Raw genomic sequence first — 26119 nt, 5'->3', positions numbered from 1 at the left:
GAGTTACGTTTGAAATAAATATTTATTTTTTTTAACTATCACTTGTGCCATCCCAATCAGAAGAACCTGTACCTTGAGAGTTTGGAGTGAGTGAAGACATGACTGAAAAACGTCTCGACCAACTGTGATTGGCCAATTTCGCGGACATGAACTTCAGGTTTTCATCGATGCCTACGAAGTATGTGGGTATTTCACCACGGCCCTTAACAAAGGTCATTCCGCGGTAGATGCACAGAATGTCAAATTCCTGGAGAATTTTGGCGGACTCCTCCGTCACCTGGATGTGCCCAGGCAGCCCCGTTGATTCCATTCGGGAGGCCATATTGACCGGGTTTCCCCAGATGTCGTAGTGCGGCTGGGAGGCGCCCACCACGCCGGCCATTATTTCGCCACTGGAGATTCCAATGCAGATCTCTGCACTGGACAAAGACCGCTCGAAATAAGAATCCGAGTGGGCCCTGTTGCACGCCGAGAGGGTTCGCATCAGGTCCAGAGCGAACGTGGTCATCATGAACACCGCCTCATCATTGTTGACATCGTCGTTGTAGTTATCTTCGGTGGCGCCCACAGTCGATCTGTGAGTGCGCGCCTGTTCAACTAGAATAACAATAATAAAAATAGTTTAATAAATTTAAACAACAGTTCAAAAAAATCTTATATATGTAAGCTGTTCTTTGAACAAGAACAAAAAATATTGCCCTCAAAATTATCAAAATACAATTTAACCTCGCTATAATGACTTTGATAGAGAAACAAACATTAAATACTAGACAGTCTTCCTGCAACAGCTTGCAGATACAAATTGGTGAGAGGAACAGCATGCTCTTTCACTACTTACCCTCGAAATGAAGTGAACTATTGCGAAAGTGACTGCTTTGACGGATGTTTGAGGCCAAATTGAAATCCAATCCACATGCTGCCATGTAAGTGCAACCAACGACCTTGATTTTCTCAACTACATGATATTCCCTGTATGCCGTCAACTGCGATCGGAAGGAAAAGTTAGATCTGTTAAATATCGCACAGAGGAATAACCAAGAACATTGTTCTTGAATTGAGAACCTGCGTTCCTATAAACCGAATATCACCATCAGATCAAAATGGTAAACAGAAAAATCTAAATTGAGTTGATTTTGTTGATTCAAGAACGAATACCTCTCAGTGTTACTCTTTAAACTTTTCGCTAGGTATTTAATAATACATTACAACATTAAATTGGGTGGTGTTTTAAACAAAAACATTTTTTAGACATTTTGGAATAATATTCTTTCTTATGAAAGTACATCGAACATAATAGATAATGTTCAGATCTCATCAAAAAAGTACATATTTTTTGCGAAGCAAAATCCGAGCGGATTTGAAAAATTGTATAGGTTTGAACTTACACGATTTTGAAGAGCAACCACAAATTTAAGTTAAGCAGTTAGTTAATATGGTGGCGGATTTAATTCCGTCAGTCAAATGCTTAAATGTTAAAGTTAACAGAGTAACAACAGAGGAAATTCGAGTCCGTGCAGTTCTTTCGAACTTGGAAATTCGAATCTGTGTGAATCTCACGAAAGTGAAAACTGAAACTAGGCCGAAAATGTTATGTTTTTAAAAATATTTTTAACTCGGATGAGAACGCAGGAATTCCCTTCATGAAGACACAAATATTTTAGCTTACCAGTCTATCAAATTCAGTTATGATTTCGTTTAGCACTCGTAAGCTGGCCAAATTCATTGGGAAATTGATTAACATAGCGAACATCACCGATACCATTTGATAATTTTCATAGTAGAGTTTATGTTTGGCTAACGAATTGAGGTAGAGGTTGACTGCGGAAGAGAAACCATAATCAATGTGTATGGTAATTTTCGAAAAATTTTACTTAAAACTGACCAACATGCGAAGGGAGAATATTATTGAGCAAGATTACAATTGATTGGTTTGTAACGTCAGCCGCCTTTTGCTTATTTTGCAAGTCAACGTTGAGCCTATTAAGATCGTCAAGTGAAAAAATTATATACATGGTATAAGTCTCTTTTTTTATCTTTTGCACTCACTTGTAGTTCATTTTTGTGTTGAACTCGGAATGACGCTCCTTTGCATACATAGTGGCCAACATCATGCACACCCGAAGACAGTGCGATACTTCCGCTTTCATAAACGGGATTGTGGTGGCACTGTGCTGGAAGTTGAACGAGAACTGGAAAAGCACGATCAACATGAAGGCGATGGTTTCGCAGCCACTAACGAATATCTTGAGGGCAAACGGGATGCGCGAGAAGGTGTAGCTTACGCCAAGGATCAGGGAAATCATGTTGGTAAAGGACCACGGATGGAAGCAGACATCGTCTCTCATTTCGTAGTGAAAGAGCTTGCTCTCAATGTAACTCAGCTGAAACACGTCGCGGTCACAGTCGATCTGCAGATTTGCATAAAATAAATGTAATTAGGATAATATATTATACAATTTTTTAGAAATAAGGTATATACAAACTAAACTACATACAAATGAGTGGTTGTTTGTGAATGCTATCAGGGAACATAAATTTTGGTGGGGTGAACATACAATATTTCAAGGCTAGTCGCATCGATTAAGAATCGAGCAAAACTGACAAAAACAGATCGTTACAATATTAATTAAAAAGCTTTTAAATTGAAAATGGATAAAAGTTAAGTTAAAATGTTAAGATGGCCGCCTTAAAATTGGAATGCGCTTCGAAGATTCGCAAAAAGGACTAATGGGAAAGCAGAAAGATTTACAGCGCTGTTACGTAGACAAATTTTCATTCCTTTTACTGCCTTCTAGTGTTTTTCAACACTGGGTAAACGATCTTCCGCCTCTTTCTTTTCCACTTATGTGAATGCACTGCAGGTCAGAATAAAGAGATAATGGCGACTGGGGGCGCCACAGTTTGTGGGCGTTAGAGTGGGCTTGGCACATTGCTGAAATAAACTTGTGCTGGGTCTCTAGAATCTGCATGCCTAATTCCAAAAAAGGCAAAGTTGCTTTAAGCATGTCTCCATCGCTCTCGCACTCCCTTAAGCTGAGTAACGGGTATCTAATAGTCGAGGCCATCGACTATAGCGTTTTCTCTTTATTTTTTTTTATACTAACTATTTTATTAAATTGTGGGGAAAATAATTGAGGCCCCACGACGAAAAATTTGGGGTTCAACAAGGATTATGTATAGAACATTATATTATTTTTTAATAAAAATTAAAGATGCCCATTTGCAGAGAACCGTTATAAAACTGACGTTATGCAAAACAACTGGCACCAAATTCTTACGTTCCCCAACACTGAAAATTTAAATCAATGTTTAACAGCCGCTGCTCCCGAATACTGAACTTGGGCTTAAATTTAAAAATCTGTAAATAATCGATTTACCAACGGATTGTCGTGATCAGTGTCTCATATTCTCCGTTAAAGTTTAGCCTTCAAGAAAACAACATAAAACTAATTTCGATTTTAAGACGTGTGTTTTTAAAGAAGCCATTAATGCCAGCGTTTTTGCTGCGTTTATCTGAACTCGAGTTAGAAAATAAAAAAGTGCGAAAAACGGTTTTTAAACTTAAAAAAAAAGGTATATTTTTAGGTAAGCTGATGTAATTTATGAGAATTTTAATTATTTTTGTACACCATGTAATTTAAATTTATAAATAAACTGAACAGAAATAATGCATCGCAATATCTTTACAGCTGTAAAATGGATTATTTTTTCGTGATTGGAATAAGAAATCGTTTGGGACCATAAGGAAAAACTTGATACGTTTCACAAAGAAAAACTCTTATAAGCAATTTTCCGAGAACCAGGCCAAAAACATTCAAACTTGAACATATTTCTTTATGATTTTGCACCGATGTGTGTTTCTAATTAGATAGATCCTCAACTAAACTAAGCAATTTGCATATCCTTTAACATTTTTAAGGGCAACACCTACTAATATGGGCAATAGTATTCTTTGGTATATTTTAAAGTTGGTACAAAACCATTAATTTGACGGTCAAAGAAAAAAACCTTACATGACGGACATGTAGCGTGCGACAGTCATTAAAATGTTATTAAGAAAACCATTTAATATATTTTCAGCAAGCCAACAAGCCAAAATATGCATATGTTAAAGAAAAAATTGGAACACGTTTTTCTTTTCAGCCTTAAAGCGCACGACTGTCGCGTGCGACAGAAGAGAATTGCGCATATATATTATGATCAGGGGTTATTATTTTTTGGTTGGTTTCAAATCCCCCGTACTTTGAAAGACAGTCTGATACATTCAAGTAAATTAAGTTTACGTATTGTCTGCATACTAAATTGTTCATATGTATAGCAAGGCATAATCAATGAAGCATTCTAAAAAGAGTCCCGGGGTGTTATCATTGGCCAGTATCCAAACCAAATGTGCCCAAAATGGTCGGAGTCAGAAGTACGTAGGTTGCTATTTATATTACATTATAGTATCACCAAAAATGGTTCACTTGTTTTTCAAAGTATTCGCCAGCAAGATTTATGAGCGCATGCAAGCTCTAACCAATCGTCGAAGCAGATTCTCCACTCCGAATAAGAGACCTAAAAAATATGGCTTTTTAACACTTCAGCAGCGTCTTCTATCGACGAAAATCGTTGTCCACGCATTTTTCTCTTGATGTACGGAAATAAAAAGAAGTCAGTCGAAGGCCTCCGCAGCCAGTGCTCGGAAAGTTAGTATTAAGTTTAACATTGTATGATAAGCTTAATTTGTTAAATAATAATAAAAAGAAGTCATTAGGTGCAAAGTCAGGGCTGTAGGGCGGATAACCCAGTTACGCCACCTGCGAGTGGCCAAGAGGGCGTGGTCCCTGCATATGCATATTAATTGGCCACTCAAGAATTTTGTCTAGTTGGTGCCAAATTTATATGTCGCCTTGACACTAATGAGGACTGCAACTTGTGAGGGTAAAAAGGTATTAGATGTCTTTTTGTTCGATGTCTCTGATCATATTATGGCCAAAACTCTTAGTTAATATCATTTTCTGAATTTTTGATTTCCATAAAATAACCGAAAAAAGGATGATAAATTATTTTTTTGTTTAAATTTTGTTTTTTAGTTAATATCATTTTCTGAATTTTTGATTTCCATAAAATAACCAAAAAAAGGATGATAAATTATTTTTTTGTTTAAATTTTGTTTTTTAGTTAATATCATTTTCTGAATTTTTGATTTCCATGAAATAACCAAAAAAAGGATGATAAATTATTTTTTTGTTTAAATTTTGTTTTTTAGTTAATACCATTTTCTGAATTTTTGATTTCCATAAAATAACCAAGAAAAGGATGATAAATTATTTTTTTGTTTAAATTTTGTTTTTTAGTTAATATCATTTTCTGAATTTTTGATTTCCATAAAATAACCCACAAAATGATCCCTTTGCGCTACATACCAAAAAAAGGATGATAAATTATTTTTTTGTTTAAATTTTGTTTTTTAGTTAATATCATTTTCTGAATTTTTGATTTCCATAAAATAACCAAAAAAAGGATGATAAATTATTTTTTTGTTTAAATTTTGTTTTTTAGTTAATATTATTTTCTGAATTTTTGATTTCCATAAAATAACCCACAAAATGATCCCTTTGCGCTAGATACCAAAAGAAGTTTACAAGTTGTTTAAAAATATTTAGGGTATTGCAAACGTTTGAAAAGTGTAAAAGTGTAAGCAGTTCCAACAACAATTTCCATACAAAATAGTTTTCAAGGCCTACAACACCCCAGCCTATGTATACAAATCTGTTGTACTTGTGTAGAAATAGGGGGTTAATAATGGGTAGGAATTTTATCTAAAATACTAAAAGTATACTGAAAAGTTGGGTTCAAATCCATGGTAATGACAGTGAAAGAAAAGAAACAAATTTGAATTTTAAATGCAAAAGAAAAACATTTGTCTTCTATAAAACAAAATCATTGAAAAACAATTTCAATGGAAGAAAAACCCTCAAGAAAGCGAGCCAGAGAGGTCGAAACTAAGCGATGGTCTGAGAGCGCAGTTAATAAAGTCCTACATTATATGTTGGAGCAATACAAAATTTTAGAAGTTATCTTTCTTTTGTACGTCAATTTCCTGCAACGTTATTTTAAAATCGAGGGCGTTCATAATTCTCGTCTGGCAAACTTTACACTTTTGCAACGCAATTGAATACCCTAATTGTTTTTCGAAAAATTGAAAATTGCGGTAAGTGTGGGCTCTGTTTATTATTATGCAACAGGAATATTTTTGATTTCCCTCGCACAGGTCGATTGCCCTTTGAACCTGTTGTGCCGACACCGACTGAAACAAAAGTCCACGATCCTTGGACAATGGAGCAGCGGCAAATGTAAGGCATCAAAAGAACAGCGACTCGCAATTTGGAATCGGACCAATTAGAGTAGAATGCGACCCAACATTTGTTAAAATATCATTGGGTGCTCCCACAGGCAACGCTGCTTTTGATATCGGAGGCTCCACTCTTCATTCCATGTTCTTTCTCTCTGTTAATTAGGCCTAGACTGGCTACCAGGCTTGTTAATAATATATCATATCTGTATTTTTTATAAAATTTATATTTTTATTTCGAGACTGCTGTGGCAACTTTAAGCGGATTTCTGTTTACATAGAGAATACCTGAAGCGAACAACTGATCGGCACAAGCAAACCTTTTTTGGGAGGTGGATGCGCCTTTAAATTACTTATTCTTAAGATAAAAAATGAAAATTTTGGTACAACAGGTTCCAGGGCTTGCCAAAAAGGAGGTTGGTCCTTTCCTTAAAAAAAAGCTTAGCAACATTTTATTTTAAATATGAGATCGATTGCTCAATTCCGAGCCGTTGAAAGACTACTCGGTCGTGCACCAACAATAATTTTCTTACAACGGCGCCATTGCAGTGTAAATGCATTTTCATCTCAAAAAAATCCCGAAACGCCAAATGCAAAAATTACCGAAACTCGTTAAAAATACTAAATAAATACACTGATACAATACATTTTCGGCTGAAGCGAGTTTTCACCTATTTTTAGCACGTCTATTTCTAATGGAAGTGCCGTTTGCAATTGCACAGCCAAATGTGGTCCGATAATATAAGCTTATTTAAAACCCGAATTTCCGATAAAAGTTGTTATAATTATATATATGTTTGTATATATGTTTGACTATCCGTTGATAAGGTTTGAAAAATAGTTTAGAATTTATTTCAGCGGCACATGTTTTTGAAAAGTAGTTGTTTAGTGCTTGTAGATTTTAATTTATGCCTTCTCCCCATCTCTGGCTGCTGTAAGAGATCTTTCAATTTTAAAGTTAAGCCTAGTACTCACATCGACGAAAACCGCGAGCTAACCATAGGAGTGAGCGAGAGGCAAACAGGCGGCTAACGCTTTTCGTCGTGTCTGTTTTTCAGCGCGGTACTCAGATTGAGCTCAGATAAGCCAGAAAAAATACCAGATTTCGCGAGTGAATTTTCGATGAACGCCGTTATCCGCGGCCCAAAGAATAAGAAATTTAATCTTTGGAGGTGTTCGTGCAAAGGCGATGTGGAAACTAAAACTTAAAAATGGAAGGAAAACACCCAAATCGGATGCAGGAGGTCAGTGCAGATGAAACAGGACGCCAAATCCAAGCTTGTGCCCTTTATTGTGGGATTTCACCGACACGAAGCAATTCCACAAAAGGGGAAAATTCGCAGAATAGTTGAAGTGCTGGAGGAGATCCACTAGAGAATCCCAGTGGGTAGGAACATGGCGAGTGGGACTTCGCTCTCTACATGGTTATCCTTCTATAGGGAGGAGGAAAATAGGGCGCCCGCTAAGAAACAGTTGGAGAAGCCATTGCCAGAATGCTGGGCGACTTTCTGCGGCATCAGCGGATCAACCCCGTTCCCAATCCGGCTCCCACTTCCTTAAGGTCCAATATGCCTATAGGGACTCGGAGCTGGACTCCGGTGGGTCGGCAAAGATGGCAAAGCATCCGTGGGACGTGAAGGAAGCGTTAAACTACTAATGCACATAAATAAAAACTTTGAAAACTTCGGTCACATTAAAAAGAATTACGATTTTTCGACTAGTGAAACTCTTAGCCGATCTGAGTACCAGGATTTAATGCAAAAAGTTTTAGTTCATTGCTAGACTTCGATTCTTCTACAACCAATTCCAATGCTCACATTGATTGGGCGTTTTAAAATATTTTCGATAACAGGCAGAGTAGGTAGTGTCAATTCAATATGAATATATTTAAATATAACATTAATAATATATTGTTAAATTTAAAATAAAACAAATAATTAGAAAAAAAAGGTAAATTAACTATTTATTAACCAAAAAGTAAAAAAATCAAGTTGTTATTAAGAAATAATTAAATATTTAGCTGTAAACCCAAATAATTTCTTCTTAATAAAAAAAACTAACAACTAATTATTTATTATATAAAAAACCAAATATAAAGTAATAAGCTAATTTATGCAATATATATTAGAATATATTTGGTGATACGGATAAACAACATATTTGGGGAACATGGTGTGTTCAAAATTGTAAAAAGTTTGACAACTCAGGTCGTTTCGTACGTCCCCAAATTCTAGTTTGGTTTAAAAGACTACGCAGGAAAGTAACGGCCTCCTCGTGGTGTTCCCTAGGTACCGATTTTAACATAATAATCGGGAGCTAACTTGAGCGGCGAAAAACTACATGAAGGCATATTTGTTTTAAAGTATACCTGAATAACGGGTATATAATAGTCAAGACACTCGACTAAGCATTTACTTTTGTTTTTAATTGCAGCGCGACAAGTTAATACATTTTAGATAGTGTATGTATTTACTAAAGAGAGAATTAGTTTCCTATTGTTTGCTTCTTTATTAGTATACCTCTATACCATGACCACAAGTCGATAAACACGAAACTAAGCCCCGTGTAAACGCAGCCTTATAAAAAAATGTTGTCCAAATGTGGCTCATATCGATAGTTTTACATAATCGATTAATCGTAAATTAACTTAATAATACGATTAAAAATCGCTGTTGCAACTTTAAACGGATTCCGGTTCACAAAGAGAATCGCTGAAGCGATCAGCTGATCGGCATAAGCAAAGAGTATCAGAAGGGAGATGACATGCAATTTCAGTTGTTTCGAAAAAAATGCAAAACATTACAAAACTAAATACAATTCTAACATATCATGTGGAATGTGATCAGCGTAAAATGAATTTTTAAATTGATATAAGCAAATTTATCAAAGATGAGAATTCTATTCAAGCAAGCGTAGTGAAAATAATGTACTTTTGGTGCAACAGGTGCAAAGCCTTGCCAAGCAGGACACAAGATGGAGGTTGGTCATTTTCTTAGAAATGAGCATAGCAATATTTCTTTTCAGGATGAGATCAAATGTTCAGTTTCGAGCCGCTGGAAGGCTACTGGGTACTGCCCCAACAACAACTACCTTTTTTAAAAACATCCCGAAACGTCAAATACAAAAATTAATTTAACTCGTAGAAAATACTAAAATACATTGCGCGTGCGGCCCTATTTGCAGCGAGTGCACTTTAGGCTGGCTGATCACTTTTTGTGGGCAAAAATCCATTTTTTGAAAGTCGTTAATATTAAAATCAAACTTCAATGTTACGTAACAGAAATTTTATCTGAGTCACGATCTGTTAAAATATATAGGCTGTTAAAACAGCTGTTCGGTATCACGGGTGCACGAAAGCTACTCTGCGGAAAAAAGAGTCCGTTTAAAATTATTAAAAATAAAGCACCAATCTAAGTTTTTATCAAACAAGTTGTCGTGGCATCGAAAGAGAGCGGTTCGTACTATATGTTTGTGGTCGTCACAAGTTGGATTTGTTTGTGTTGTCCCTGTAATTGAGTGCTTTTAATTGCCGCTATACGTGTACAAATTAACAATAAAAACTAACACTAAAATATACATTTTTAGGTCACAACCTCAGGTTGGCCAATTCAGAATTGTTTGAGACTTGGAGTTCTGGAGAGAAAAAGCGTGAGAAACAGCAGGCAATATTTGACAGATTTAGAGCTTCAATAGCTGTTTCAGATGCTTATGAGGATGTTTTAAAAAAACAAAGCGAAACTTTTTGTTATAGATTGTCCCGCAAATAGACATATTGCAAAAGAAATTTTAATCATTTCAAGAAAAAGTACTCAACTTGGCTTACATCCCACACTGAGATTTGCATAGATAGGCCGAGATCGACAGGCAGGCCAAAATTGCCTTATTTGTTGTCGAGAGCAAGGGCTCAGAGAAGAGCAGCTTAAAATTTGATCAAATCCACGGCTGGAAATATTAAATTATTAATAAATTCAGCTAGTGCGGCTGCGTGTAAGGGCAGTAAATCAGATCTGGCATGTATTTTAAAACTGTTTGCTATCTGCCCTGAAAAAGCCAAGAGCATGCACACCTTAATAAGTCAGCCCGTCGCGAAATTGGAGAAAATACTATTTAACGACGCACTAGCTGTTCTTTTAGATCAAAATTTAACCAAGCAACAAAATATCTCAATTAGAGATCAAACGAAAAACAACCTTTTTCCTCGTACTACGAAGTTGCAAACAAAAAGAAAGAGTGCCACCCGAATGACACAAAAGCAGAAGTGCCTTTGCTAAGTTTGCTTAACCACACAGTTGGCCGGATTTTAACTTTACAAAAAAAAGTTGTTTCGAAAATAAGGAAAGATCAAGGGACAACATTTTTAATCGCCGAACTTCTACTAAGTTATGGATACGATGGAAGCTCAGGTCATTCGAACTATAAACAGGGATTTGCAGGTCCACAGAAGTGTGATGTCGATGGCAGTATATTCGCCACAGCAGAAACTCCTTTACGAATGATTGATTCTAGCGGAAATATACTATGGAACAATCGATTTCCACAATCTATCAGGTTCTGTTGAAATTCATAAAGGAAACAAAGGAATGCTTAATAAAGGAGCATTCAAACTTGGAGAAGCAAAATAAGATTTTGCAGTCTTCCAAATTTGTTTATGAAAATGGGAAAACGGTTTATATAAACTTTAGTTTATACTTGACAGTAATAGATGGAAAAGTATTAAACACACTGACAGGCACCAGATAAAGCCAACCCTGTCCCATATGTGGGGCGACTCCATTGAATTTTCTAAACAATAAAAACTTCAAATGTTAAAATTTTTTTCCAAATCAGGATAACTTAAAGTACGGGTTGAGTCCACTTCATTGCTAGACTCGATTCTTAAAAAAAATTGGAGAATCGCCGATGATGAAGACAAGAAAATAATGGGTGAAAGTAAAAAATGATTCAACAATTTTCAGAAAAACTGTCCCTGAAAAATGATAAAGCAAAGGTCGGAGGATTCGATACCACGAATGACGGCAATACCGCTCGTCGAGCATTTAATGCACCAGAGATTTTTGCGGAGATAACAGGCTCAATGCCTCAGCTTAATAAAAAACTTAAGAATCATTCTTATATGTTTGTCGTGCCAATTGGCCATCAACGTCACCAAATTTCAAAACTTTTGTTATGCTACGGCAGAAAATGTAATAGATAAATATCCTTGTCTACCCATAACCGTCACGGTTAATTAAATCCTCATTCACTCAAAAAATCATAACAACAAAAATTTGCGAAAAGTAACCAAATCGCCTCTAAAATGTACAAACTTTTTCATAGCAAAGCGGTTTTTTCTAGATATCTAACGGGACTTTCTAAAAATAGAATTGAAACTGTGAACACGTGTTCATTTGCAAAGCGCAGCTGCACGCATCGCGAATATTTCATAGCAAAAGCGAGCTTCAAAGTGTTCAGTCAACTAATTACGCTGCCCAATTTAAATTATATAAAATGGATTTTGAAGCTAAAGGAATTATTTTTAAGTTTCAATATTAATAAAAGCTAACTTGTGTTGTCGTTATTTTAAAATTAATTATTTACTTTTTTATATTTTTATTATCTTTTGTATTCGTGTTTTTTATGTTTACCAAAAGTTTTAACTGTGATCAAGATGGCGCGATTCATTTTTTATTCAGTGTATTTGTCAATATCTTAAGGAATAAAAAAAGTTAAAGCTAGCTGCAGATATTTGCAGATGTGTGCATAATCAACCATACGAGTATACTAACATCGTCCCATCGAATGGGAACTATTGTGGATACACCTAGGAGTTGAGGAAGTGGCTCGTCAAATAATGGCAATACAGCCAGAGCGTTTTTTAAAAATCCGAAATTAGCAGCAGAAATATCGGGTATTGATGAAGATATTATATTCCGGTGTTCAATATTGCTGCAGTGTTTTGCATCAGGCTACAAAATCAATGCGTCAAAATTTGGAGAATATGCACTTGATACTGCCAGAAAGCTGATTAGCTTGTATCCACGGTACTATCTTCCACCATCCGTACACAAAATTTTAGTTCATGCTCCAGATGTCACAAATTATGCACTTGTGCCGATTGGAGAATTATCAGAAGAAGCTGCAGAGTCAAAAAACAAGGACATTAAAATGTTTAGAAGACAGCAAACAGGAAGACTTCTCGGATTGAAACACAGATTTGATACACAGATTACTTCTGAGCTCGGATCCTTATGTTACTGGCCAAAGAAAGCTCCCTCATTCAAAAAAGTCAGTTTTATCAGCATTTGAACTACTCCATGACTTAAATTAAATATATCCTGTTATCATTTATTTTTTCAAATTCTGTTTTCATTTGCTATAATTTGTATTTTTGTTTATTATTATTGCTATGTTTTTTTCATGTAATTTACACAGAAAAATCCAAACTACCGGATTAATATTGGTGGGCGGATAATAAACCACGCCTCTTTCTCTTAAAATATTATTTAAATGTAGCAATACTTAAATAAAAAAGTTTGAAACTGAAAATAGCAACGCGTTTGAAATTTAATCCGATATTTTGTATGGTAGCTATAGGTTCAATTTTTTGTTGCTATAATTAAAATATTTTTATAGAATTTTGGGAAAATTTCGAAACGATATAACAACTAGAAGTAATTTTGGCCGCGGCTCCCATACAGGTCCAACCACTGTGCAATGCTTTCTGGGGGTTACTTTGGAGAGGAGGGTGCTGAGGCTAGCAATAAAGTCTATAAATCGGATAGGCTAAATCATGCGAGGAAAAGCAGTCGTAGCAACAATTTGAAGGACGTATTCCAAAGATCTTTGGATACCTCAGATCCGATCATTTCATCGGTAAACCTAGCGAATCGAATAAAAGTACAACACAGCTTGTGTCTTCCAAGTGAAGTATTAGAATTGCTCGACAGTCCCTTTACAAGCTCTGAAGACAACTTCGAGGATACTGAGGATGATCACCTTCAGTTCACGGAGATTGAACTTGATACCGAAGAAGATGTTACACCCAGAAAAATTGAGAACGGAAAAAACCGAGATCGGTTCTTCTCGGTTTTAGTTTTTTGTCTTCTCAAATTTTTCTTCTCGGTTTCATGACGGAATCGATGTCGATTTTAGTATTCCGAACTAAAATCAATCTCGGTTCTGTGGTTGTTGACAAGGGGCCCGAGGGGAAGACTTAGAAAAAATGAGAGTGAGAGGAGAGAGACCAAACTCCAAAATGTATACATACAAATTAAATTCTTTGTTTGAAGATGATTTTTAGTTAATATCATTTTCTGAATTTTTGATTTCCATAAAATAACCCACAAAATGATCCCATTGCGCTAGATACCAAAAAAAGGATGATAAGGATGAAGTGTCGCACTCGGAATCCTCGGATGATATAATTTTTTTTTTGTTTAAATTTTGTTTTTTAGTTAATATCATTTTCTGAATTTTTGATTTCCATAAAATAACCAAAAAAAGGATGATAAATTATTTTTTTGTTTAAATTTTGTTTTTTAGTTAATATCATTTTCTGAATTTTTGATTTCCATAAAATAACCAAAAAAAGGATGATAAATTATTTTTTTGTTTAAATTTTGTTTTTTAGTTAATATCATTTTCTGAATTTTTGATTTCCATAAAATAACCAAAAAAAGGATGATAAATTATTTTTTTGTTTAAATTTTGCTTTTTAGTTAATATCATTTTCTGAATTTTTGATTTCCATAAAATAACCAAAAAAAGGATGATAAATTATTTTTTTGTTTAAATTTTGTTTTTTAGTTAATATCATTTTCTGAATTTTTGATTTCCATAAAATAACCCACAAAATGATCCCTTTGCGCTAGATACCAAAAAAAGTTTACAAGTTGTTTAAAAATATTTACGGTATTCAATTGCGTTGCAAACGTTTGAAAAGTGTAAAAGTGTAAGCAGTTCCTACAACAATTTCCGTACAAAATAGTTTTCAAGGCCTACAACACCCCAGCCTATGTATACAAATCTGTTGTACTTGTGTAGAAATAGGGGGTTAATAATGGGTAGGAATTCTATCTAAAATACTAAAAATATACTGAAAAGTTGGGTTTAAATCCATGATAATGACAGTGAAAGGAAAGAAACAAATTTGAGTTTTAAATACAAAAAAAAAATACTTGTCTTCCATTTCAATGGAAGAAAAACCCTCAAGGAAGAGAGCCAGGGAGGTCGAAACCAAGCGATGATCATAGCCTTCTTCTCACAAAAATTTAAAAGTTATCTTTCTTTTGTACGTCCATTTTCTTGCAACGTTATTTTAAAATCGAGGGCGTTCATAATTCTCGTCTGGCAAACTTTACACTTTTGCAACGCAATTGAATACCCTAATTGTTTTTCGAAAAATTGAAAATTGCGGTAAGTGTGGGCTCTGTTTATTATTATGCAACAGGAATATTTTTGATTTCCCTCGCACAGGTCGATTGCCCTTTGAACCTGTTGTGCCGACACCGACTGAAACAAAAGTCCACGATCCTGGGACAATGGAGCAGCGGCAGATTCTAAGGCATCAAAGGAACAGCGACTCGCAATTTGGAATCGGACCAATTAGAGTAGAATGCGACCCAAGATTTGTTAAAATATCATTGGGTGCTCCCACAGGGAACGCTGCTTTTGGTATTGGAGGCTCCACTCTTCATTCCATGTTCTTTCTCTCTGTTAATTAGGCCTAGACTGGCTACCAGGCTTGTTAATAATATATCATATCTGTATTTTTTATAAAATTTATATGTTTATTTCGAGACTGCTGTTGCAACTTTAAGCGGATTTTTGTTTACATAGAGAATACCTGAAGCGAACAACTGATCGGCACAAGCAAACCTTTTTTGGGAGGTGGATGCGCCTTTAAATTACTTATTCTTAAGATAAAAAATGAAAGTTTTGGTACAACAGGTTCCAGGTCTTGCCAAAAAGGAGGTTGGTCTTTTCCTTAAAAAAAGCTTAGCAACATTTTATTTTAAATATGAGATCGATTGCTCAATTCCGAGCCGTTGAAAGACTACTCGGTCGTGCACCAACAATAATTTTCTTACAACGGCGCCATTGCAGTGTAAATGCATTTTCATCTCAAAAAAATCCCGAAACGCCAAATGCAAAAATTACCGAAACTCGTTAAAAATACTAAATAAATACACTGATACAATACATTTTCGGCTGAAGCGAGTTTTCACCTCTTTTTAGCACGTCTATTTCTAATGGAAGTGCCGTTTGCAATTGCACAGCCAAATGTGGTCCGATAATATAAGCTTACTTAAAACCCGAATTTCCGATAAAAGTTGTTATAATTGTATATATGTTTGACTATCCGTTGATAAGGTTTGAAAAATAGTTTAGAATTTATTTCAGCGGCACATGTTTTTGAAAAGTAGTTGTTTAGTGCTTGGAGAATTTAATTTATGCCTTCTCCCCATCTCTGGCTGCTGTAAGAGATCTTTCAATTTTAAAGTTAAGCCTAGTACTCACATCGACGAAAACCGCGAGCTAACCATAGGAGTGAGCGAGAGGCAAACAGGCGGCTAACGCTTTTCGTCGTGTCTGTTTTTCAGCGCGGTACTCAGATTGAGCTCAGATAAGCCAGAAAAAATACCAGATTTCGCGAGTGAATTTTCGATGAACGCCGTTATCCGCGGCCCAAAGAATAAGAAATTTAATCTTTGGAGGTGTTCGTGCAAAGGCGATGTGGAAACTAAAACTTAAAAATGGAAGGAAAACACCAAAATCGGATGCAGGAGGTCAGTGCAGATGAAACAGGACGCCAAATCCAAGCTTGTGCCCTTTATTGTGGGATTTCACCGACACGAAGCAATTCCACAAAAGGGGAAAATTCGCAGAATAGTTGAAGTGCTGGAGGAGATCCACTAGAGAATCCCAGTGGGTAGGAACATGGCGAGTGGGACTTCGCTCTCTACATGGACATCCTTCTATAGGGAGGAGGAAAATAGGGCGCCCGCTAAGAAACAGTTGGAGAAGCCATGGCCAGCCACTGCCAGAATGCTGGGCGACTTCCTGCGGCATCAGCGGATCAACCCCGTTCACAATCCGGCTCCCACTTCCTTAAGGTCCAATATGCCTATAGGGACTCGGAGCTGGACTCCGGTGGGTCGGCAAAGATGGCAAAGCATCCGTGGGACGTGAAGGAAGCGTTAAACTACTAATTCACATAAATAAAAACATTCGTTGAACATTCCATTTATTTTTATTTTAACTTCTTTGTGTACCAGCAGACTCCTCCTTTTTAAATTTCTTCAATTGATTTGTTTTCCGTTTGGCAACAAACCCAACTCCTTGACAGTAAGACCATGCTACATACATTGCGGATGAACTTTGAAAACTTCGGTCACATTAAAAAGAATAAGATTTTTCGACTAGTGAAACTCTAAGACGATCTGAGTACTAGGCTTTAATGCAAAAAGTTTTAGTTCATTGCTAGACTTCGATTAATAATATATTGTTAAATTTAAAATAAAACAAATAATTAAAAAAAAGGGTAAATTAAGTATTTATTAACCAAAAAGTTAAAAAATCAAGTTGTTATTAAGAAATAATTAAATATTTAGCAGTAAACCTAATTACTTTCTTCTTAATAAAAAAAACTAACAACTAATTATCTGTTATATAAGAAACCAAATATAAAGTAATAAACTAATTTATGTAATATATATATATTTGGTATGGTAAATATGTGTGCCTTTCGTGTGATACGGATAAACAACATATTTGGGGAACATGGTGTGTTCAAAATTGTAAAAAGTTTAACAACTCAGGTCGTTTCGTACGTCCCCAAATTCTAGTTTGGTTTAAAAGACAACGCAGGAAAGTAACGGCCTCCTCGTGGTGTTCCCTAGGTACCGATTTTTACATAATATTCGGGAGCTAACTTGAGCAACGAAAAACTACATGAAGGCATATTTGTTTTAAATAATACCTGAATAACGGGTATCTAATAGTCGAGACACTCGACTAAGCATTTACTTTTGTTTTTAATTGCAGCGCGACAAGTTAATACATTTTAGATAGTGTATGTATTTACTAAAGAGAGAATTAGTTTCCTATTGTTTGCCTTTTTATTAGTATACCTCTATACCATGACCACAAGTCGATAAACTCGAAACTAAACCCCGTGTAAACGCAGCCTTATAAAAAAATGTTGTCCAAATGTGGCTCAAATCGATAGTTTTACATAATCGATTAATCGTAAATTAACTTAATAATACGCTTAAAAGTCGCTGTTGCAACTTTAAACGGATTCCGGTTCACAAAGAGAATCGCTGAAGCTATCAGCTAATCGGCATAAGCAAAGAGTATCAGAAGGGAGATGACATGCAATTTCAGTTGTTTCGAAAAAAATGCAAAGCAACACAAAACTAAATACAATTCTAACATAGCATGTGGAATGTTTTCATCGTAAAATGATTATTTAATTGATATCAGCAAATTTATCAAAGATGAGAATTCTATTCAAGCAAGCGTAGTGAAAATAATGTACTTTTGGTGCAACAGGTAGAAGGTCTTGCCAAGCAGGACACAAGATGGAGGTTGGTCATTTTCTTAGAAATGAGCATAGCAATATTTCTTTTTAGTATGAGATCAAATGTTCAGTTTCGAGCCGATGGAAGGCTACTCGGTCCTGCCCCAACAACAATTTCCTTCTCAAAATAATTCCGAAACGTCAAGTACAAAAATTAATTTAACTCGTTGAAAATACTGAAATACTGAATCGATTTGCGCGTACGGTCCCATTTCCCATTGAAGCGTGTGCACTATAGGCTGGCTGACCACATTTTGTGGCCAAAAATTAATTTTACGAAAGTCGTTAATATTAAAATCTAATGACGTCATAGTGTTGGGAAAACTTCAAAGATAAAGCCAACCCTGTCCCATATGTGGGGCGACTCCATTGGATTTTCTGAACACTAAAAACTTCAAGTGTGAAAAGTTTTTGGCAAATCAGGATAACGTAAAGTACGAGTTGAGTCCACTGCATTGCTGGATTCGATTCTTAAAGTTTATTGTAAGGGCAAGTTATAAAATCGTTTTAAAAAAGTGGAGAATCGCCAATGATAAAGACAAGAAAATAATGGGTAAAAGAAAAAAAAAATGATTCAACAATTATTTTCAGAAAAACTTTCCCTGAAAATAGATAAACCAACGGTCGGAGGATTCGGTAGCACGAGTGACGGCAATACCGCTTGTCGAACATTTAATGCACCAGGCATTGACCTCAGCTTAATAAAAAACTTAAGAATCGTTCTTATATGTTTTTCGTACCAATTGCCCATCAACGTCACCAAATTTCAAAACTTTTGCTATGCTACGGCAGAAATTATAATACATAAATATCCTAATTCACTCAAGTGATATTATTGAAAATACAATGCTTTCTGGGGGTTACTTTGGAGAGGAGGGTGCTGAGGCTAGGAATAAAGTCTATAAATCGGATAGGCTAAATCATGCGAGGAAAAGCAGTCGTAGCAACAATTTGAAGGACGTATTCCAAAGATCTTTGGATACCTCAGATCCGATCATTTCATCGGTAAACCTAGCGAATCGAATAAAAGTACAACACAGATTGCGTCTTCCAAATAAAGTATTAGAAATGATCGACAGTCCCTTAAGAAGCTCTGAAGACCACTCCGAGGATACTGAGGATGATATCCTTCAGTTCACGGAGATTTAACTTGATACCGAAGAAGATGTTACACCCAGAAAAATTGAGAAAGGAAAATACCGAGATCGGTTCTTCTCGGTTTTAGTATTGTGTCTTCTCAAATTTTTCTTCTCGGTTTCATAACGGAAGCGATGTCGATTTTAGTATTCCGAACTAAAATCAATCTCGGTTCTGTGGTTGTTGACAAGGGACCCGAGGGGAAGACTTAGAAAAAATGAGAGTGAGAGGAGAGAGACCAAACTCCAAAATGAATACATTCAAATTAAATTCTTTGTTTGAAGATGATTTCAAAAAATTTATTTTTTATTTTAAAACTCGGATGTTAAACTTTTATTCTTAATACACAATTAATACAAGACACTTTAATAATACTTGTGAACCGATCGCGGTCTCGAACAAAATAGGACAGACTTCTTAATTCTCAAAATTTATCTAACGAACCTCGGCCAGAAGCTTTTTCTTCTTAAGCTTCCAGAACTTTAATTTTTGTTTAAAATAAAAGCTTATGCTGAAACTGTCGCAAAGGCAGAATCTTAAACAAAGGCAAAGGCAATGTCGCTGAAGGCAAGGGCAACATATATGAAATTGAATACAACAATTTTTTTATAAATTCCATAAGTGGAACCGTTTCACGGGTTGGATAACTTACATATTCGCATGCAATATATATATAAGTGTACATATGTAATAAATTCTAATTTTTATTCGTAGCCATCGTATAGTATAGTATTGAGAACAATTATTTATATCTTGTTGTAGGTACCAGGGTTTCTTACGAGTGCCTTCAGTATATAAATGACGATGAAATTGAAGAGGCCATCCCACCGATTGGGCTCCGTGTGCTTTTCAGGGTTGTCGGAGTGGAAGGAGGTTTAAATAAGAATACTTTTATGTTATTTAAAATTAAACAATTTTTATTTCCCAAAATAAATGTAAGTGAAGTTTATGCTTTTTGTGAAAAAATTGAAGTAGAATACAAAAGTCATTTCAGATCACACGTTGTAAAAAATCCATAAGAAACTACATTTATAATTTGTCCGACTTTGTAACTTTTTTTGAATTAATGTAGCATTTTTATTGAGAATGGATTCTGGGAGCGAGATCGATGCGATGTTGAAACCGAGAACGGTTCTTCTCGAAATCGAGATTGATTCGATGTTGACCCCGAGAACAATTCATACTGAAATCAAGATCGATTATTCTCAAAAGCCCGTTCGCAAACCGAGAAGATTCCGATGACGATTTTAGTATTTTTAGTATGAGTCGTTCTTGGCTCACTTTTGAGATCGAAAATACTGAAATCGAGAACGCTGAGAACGGTTTTTTCATTGAGTGTACAATACCATTATCATAATAATTATTAATGTCCAGGGCTTTTAAAGAACACTTCTTAACATGTAAAAACTGGGCGGTGCCACACCTTTTTCGAAGTATATGTTCATTAAATTAATAAAGATACTTATCAAAAATATACACCCTTATATTAAGTTTTATTTTTAGGGTAAGCATTTTCTTAACTATTTTTATATTGTTTTTAATGATTATCTTACGAAAAAATGTCTGAATTTTTCGATTTTAAACGCCCTAGATAAACTTCTTCAAAAATGTGTTTTGGCATTTTAGTTCCCTTTGCCCACTCTAACATAAACTTTAAAGTCAAATCGGCGTAAGAGATATGAAAAATATAAATAAAATTTGTCTTCTAATTTTAATAGCTTTAATTAGACCCAAACCCGACCTATGCCGGAGAACCCTAGATGGCCTTTGGCTTATTACGATGTGTGATTGTTCTTACATTTCAAAAGCCAAAAAGTATGTCGTTTATTGTAATTTCAGTACAACGAACAGGGGATGCATAGTTTTCGGCCCATTCGAATAACTCTGAACAGTTATTTGATCTTAGCTAAGTTATAGTTTTTGACGCTCAATAAGTTCTAAGCGCCAATTTTATTGATGTGTAAAACGTCAAAAGTTGAGGAATCTCAGATGCTTACAAGTTCTAAGGGTGTTTTCAAATTCAATTGTCCAGTTTTTGAAAAAATACCGAAAAACTTGTAATCCAAAGTTTAAGTTAAGCAGGGATTTTAGAAAGAGCAATTGTGTCAAAGTAAAGTGTTTACATCTTAACTTTATCTTCGGAATTTCGTTACTACTGCCGTCCAAAGTGATTCTAAAAGTAGAATTCACATTTTTATACCCGTTACTCGTAGAGTAAAAGGGTATACTAGATTCGTCGGAAAGTATGTAACAGGCAGAAGGAAGCGTTTCCGACCCCATAAAGTATATATATTCTTGATCAGGATCACTAGCCGAGTCGATCTAGCCATGTTCGTCTGTCCGTCTGACCGTCTGACCGTCTGTCCGTCTGTCTGTCCGTCCGGATGAACGCTGAGATCTCGGAAACTATAAGAGTTAGGCTATTGAGATTTGGCGTGCAGATTCCTGAGCTTCTTACGCAGGGCAAGTTTGTTTCAGCCAAGTGCCACGCCCACTCTAAGGACCACAAACCCCCCAAAACGGTGGGTCCTACAGTTTTGATGTTAGAATAAAAATTTTAACTGAAATGTATTGTTCTCGTCAAAACCTTCAACGCCCACAAACCGCCCACAAACTTCAAAAACTCGTAAATATGAACGTGGATATCTCGGAAACTATCAAAGATAGGGAATTGGGATCTCAGATTTAGATTCCGTAGCCTTGCCACGCCTTCTCTAACGCCCACAAGCCGACAAAACCTGTGACGCCCATTATTTTCATGCTAGATAAAAAATTTTAACTGTATTGGTCTCGTCAATACCTATCGATTGATTAAAAAAACATTTGCCAGGCCCACTCTAACGCCCATACCTCTTAAATCTGTCTACCGCCGGTAGGTGGCGCATTTTAATCTCGCTTTGCTGTTTGCATATTTCCATTTCCCTTTGGTCCCTTTAGCTGAGTAACGGGTATCTGATAGTCGAGGTACTCGACTATAGCGTTCTTCCTTGTTTTGTCTGCTTACAATGCAATGCTCGGTTTGCAGAACCCAAATTAAGTGCGACATTGGCCCAATATGTAAGCTGTTCACTCCTCGCGATTATACAAATTTTTTTCAGAAAGATAAAATGTTACTATATAAAACATTCTATATCCCCCATACCCCTCCCCCGTAGTTCTTATTTATAGCGACTGTTACTTTGGTAAGCTCAGCCGCTCGAATACTTGATACAAGCAACATTTAACAACCCTGACATCATAACATGTACAATGTACATTGTACATACCTCCCGCTCACGGGCTTTAGCAACTTTTATACCGAGCACTTTCAGAAAAAAACATTTGGGAATTATTAGAGTTGACAGACAAAATGTTTTGAATGTGAGAACTTTTTCAGCACGATCGTTCTTAAATGGTAAGCATGAAATCGTTCTTAAATCAAGGCTGTTTTAACTTGATTTACGCACAGTGTTTTTCCCAGAGTGCGGGAAAGCGTTTCATCAATTTTGTATCTATTTTACTATAAAATAATACGACTTGACTGACTGACTTTTCCAAAACTAAAAAAATGTGCATATTTTAACCAATCGTTTTTATGGGGATCGTCCGATCGGCACGTGTTTAGCCAAAAAAAATTCGATTTGCAAAGGTTCATGTCAATAGATCATACGCAGCGCAAAATTTCATCAAAAACAAATATAAACTTATTATTCTAGTTTTAAAAACTTTAACTTTATAATTATAATAGACCAATGAGCAAGTTTGTACAATACTTACCATAATCAGAGATATCACCGAGTAGTAGGAAATTATGATCAGGAAATAGGCGCAAATGCGAAGAGTCGCACTGTGTTGGATCTTTTCAAACAGGTGAAATACGATGCAGCTATATTTGCTGTGCCGTTTGAATTCATTGTGTCCACTTTTCCACCAACATAATTTCTTGTACCACGCGATGCAGAGCAGAGAAGTCAGAAATAAAAACGCAATCAAGTCGACCACAATGCATACAGGACAAGCAAAATTGTTAGTCACTAGCTGGATGTAGATCAGGCAGCACCCGATTCCCCAGGCCAGTAGCACCGAGGACTTCAAGATGAAATCCGGCTGGTGCATATAATTCCATTCCAGAGACTTGTCCTTAAATGCTGCACAAAAAAGGCCGATTTCGCGCTCTGTTTTCTTATGGGTGTCATTACCAGCTTGACGGCAGCAAGGTGAATAAAAGCTAAAGTAAAAAAAAAATGGTTAGTAGTCTTAATAAAAATGAAAGTAGATATTTGAAGCCTAAATTTATTTCAATAAGTAAGTGGTTATAGTACAAACTTTATTAAATGTGGTCAACGAAAACTCATGCCTAGTTAACTTTACATTTAGTTAGGTAAGACTACTTACGATATAATCGAATAACAATTTTGGTACTTTTATTATGTTTCAAACATGGTTTACAAAATACCAAGTTAAAATTAAAAATTAAAAATAAAATAAATATTAAATATAGTTATTAACCCAAGTGGGGGGATCTATCGCCCATATCCCCGCCGTGGATCCGAGCATGAATTGAGGTATTGCTTGCTTTTAGAGGTTGCATTGACAAATTTCCCAGTAAAATAAACAAATTTTAATCGACACCACGAAGAAGGAAAGTGTGAAGTTAACAAACTAATTTCACTTACTCGAAGCCCCCTACTGGCATATTCCGGAAGTCTTCGCGCAACTCCTCATTCATTGACATGTGACTAGTTCTTTGTGATCGTACAGTTTCTACAGGTTTAATATCAAGGCTCGAAGCGGATAAAACTCCTTCCAAGGTGAAGGCGACAGAGTTGCGATTTACTTGGTCAGTAAGTAGATAGGTGCTCATTGATTCCAGCATCGGATCATTTCGGGCCGTTTCAGTACCTGACATTATAATATAATCTGATGGATTCAAGTTACTAAGAGTCCGTCCACTGACGTGAACAAATCCCGGTCTTCCAGTAGCTTCCAGACGACTAGCGATCTCAACGTCAGCACCTGAAAAGTGGTGTTTATTTAATATATACTCTTTGCTTTGCAGGGAATATCTTATGAGTGAAGTACCCCATATGTCATACTGCAGCTTCGCCTCGCCGATAACGCCTGCAAGAAGAGATCCTGAATGTACTCCTATGCGCATGTCGATGTCCAATTTACGTTCAGCCCTGTGGGAGGGTTGGGCATTTTAGAACCTAGTTAAATCCTAGTCCCAATGGCAAGCATACCGCACTTCTTGGATGTTGGCAATCATGGAAAGGCCCAAGGACACGGCACATTTCGCGTGATCTGGATCGGGCGTCGTTAATCCAGCCACACAATAGTAGCAGTCACCGAGGAACTTGATGCGCTGCACATTGAAAGTAGAGGCAGCCATATCGAATCTGCCGTAGAGGTCGTGCAGGACCTTCACCAGGTTCCCCACCGTCAGTGTGGTTGTCAAGTGGGTGTAGTTCACCACATCTGCGTAGAGGATGGAGACATCAGGATGGATCTGGATGGCCATGAAGGTTTCCCTTCTCCAGGAACCTCTCGTGCTAAAGCGGTCGAACTCGTTTTCGTTTTGCTTGATCTTGTTCTTGATGCTGTCCTGGATGGGTTTCGCTATCTGGGGAGGCAGGATGCTGTCCAGAAGCATAGACTCCTGTTGTAGGGCGTGGCGCAACCACTTCTCCTCCATGATGAACTGGTGACGGTCCAGGAAGGAGGCACGAACCATAGTCTCGTTCATGATTCGGAAAAATATACCCATCATGTTGAAGCCCACGTTGTGTAAGATATCAACGGATATATCATCGTAGTCGTCAAAATTCGACACATCGAATTCCGTGTTAAATGAGAATGAGTACATAAGGAAGTAGGTTATGTAAATGAGACTGACTGAGGTGGCCAGTAGGGCTGCTCCCCTAATTGAGGGTATTGGCATGAACATGTAGATCATGCACAGAACAAAGACGTCGAATTTGGCACTGAGCTGCCAGCCGCCCGTATAATAATGATATGAGTTATGACCTAGATCTAAGGATAAACAGCCAATAAGGGCATAAGGCACGTTCTTATGTTTTCTGACTTACCTCCGATTAGTACAACATATGCCGACAAAGCCGAAGATAAAATCATGACCCACCTGTGGCGGCTTACAAAATTTTCACAGAAGTTGACGCTTAAAAAGATCATTACCACGACAAATGATAATTGCCTGCTCATCATATCAACGAAAACCCCTTCCATGCGCTACATAAGTTATTTTAGCCGATTTTTAAGCAATAATCCACTTAGTCTCACCTCTACGAAAATCAGTTCGACTGCTAGAAAGGTTAGACCCAAAAATATGAGCAAGACATAGAACACAGAAAGGTTACTGATCATCAGACGGATCTGATACCTCTTATACTCCTCCTCCAAGCCCAGTTCCTTGCATTTGGCCTATGGATAATACGGTATAAGTTAACGAACAATGGTGAATTATTTCTTTACCCTCAAATAACTCGGTTCCCAAAGACGTTCTTCAGTGTAGTCAATGTGACACGGTCTAAGCCTTCTGTTTCTAAAGGGCGCTTTAGTCGATTTGTTTTGGTTAAAGTTCATTGTTTTTATTAGTTTTCCTTGGTTTTTTCGATTGTTTTTTATGATTTTTTGTTTTTCTTTGTTTTTATGTTTATGTTTATGTTTGGAATGAATGTAATAAAAAGGTTTGCTTTGTAAATGTTTTAACAAAATATCTCCCCCAGTGCGTAACAAACATTTGACCAAAATTATAAAACCCCCTGCAAGGGATACCAAATGGTTGTAGTGAACTTGAAAAACTGCATTTTATTACTGAAAAAAGTCCGTCCCAAATGCGCCTCCAAAAATGAAGTACTATTAAAAGCCAAGGGTCCATATTGGTTATTATGTTGATAAATATAATTAAAGAAAGATGGTAAATATGCCAATGACCCTGAAAGACCCCGCCTCAAAAGTGGTTAAAGAATAGAGCTAAAACTTCAATCGAAATCAAGCCAGAAGGGAAAAGGGAATGTCAGTTGTAGAGTACCCGTCAAAAATCAATGTCGGTCCCAAAAGTACCACTCATCCCGGGAACCACA

At 36.3% G+C, this 26119-nt stretch overlaps 1 protein-coding gene across 2 annotated transcripts; it reads right to left on the bottom strand.

Moving 5' to 3' along the window:
- Positions 1 to 3: 3 nt before the first annotated feature.
- LOC108011978 (adenylyl cyclase X E-like) lies at positions 4 to 25721 on the bottom strand. 2 transcript variants are annotated; one of them, XM_036822794.3, is made up of 12 exons: positions 25509 to 25721; positions 25317 to 25457; positions 25106 to 25265; positions 24260 to 25049; positions 24099 to 24199; positions 23693 to 24032; positions 22794 to 23244; positions 2047 to 2408; positions 1883 to 1977; positions 1667 to 1818; positions 839 to 983; positions 4 to 597 (listed from the first exon to the last, which is right to left on the bottom strand). In XM_036822794.3, exons 1-12 carry the CDS (start codon positions 25617 to 25619, stop codon positions 32 to 34), a joined length of 3414 nt encoding a protein of 1137 aa, XP_036678689.3. In that variant the 5' UTR covers positions 25620 to 25721; the 3' UTR covers positions 4 to 31. The 2 variants fall into 2 exon arrangements, with proteins under 2 accessions (XP_036678689.3, XP_065724412.2); XM_065868340.2 differs by having other exon boundaries at positions 25106 to 25339; positions 25417 to 25457; positions 25509 to 25581.
- Between the last annotated feature and the right edge of the window lie 398 nt (positions 25722 to 26119).

Source organism: Drosophila suzukii, chromosome 2L, assembly GCF_043229965.1.
Source record: "Drosophila suzukii chromosome 2L, CBGP_Dsuzu_IsoJpt1.0, whole genome shotgun sequence".
Classification (NCBI taxonomy): domain Eukaryota; kingdom Metazoa; phylum Arthropoda; class Insecta; order Diptera; family Drosophilidae; genus Drosophila; species Drosophila suzukii.
This window is presented reverse-complemented; position numbering and strand designations above follow the sequence as displayed.

Coding starts and splice junctions, on each gene's coding strand:
- LOC108011978 (XM_036822794.3), bottom strand. CDS start 25,619: ATGAACTTTAACCAAAACAAATCGACTAAAGCGCCCTTTAGAAACAGA. Junction 25,458..25,508: donor GGGAACCGAGTTATTTGAGG/GTAAAGAAATAA, acceptor TATTATCCATAG/GCCAAATGCAAGGAACTGGG. Junction 25,050..25,105: donor ATATGTTGTACTAATCGGAG/GTAAGTCAGAAA, acceptor GTTTATCCTTAG/ATCTAGGTCATAACTCATAT.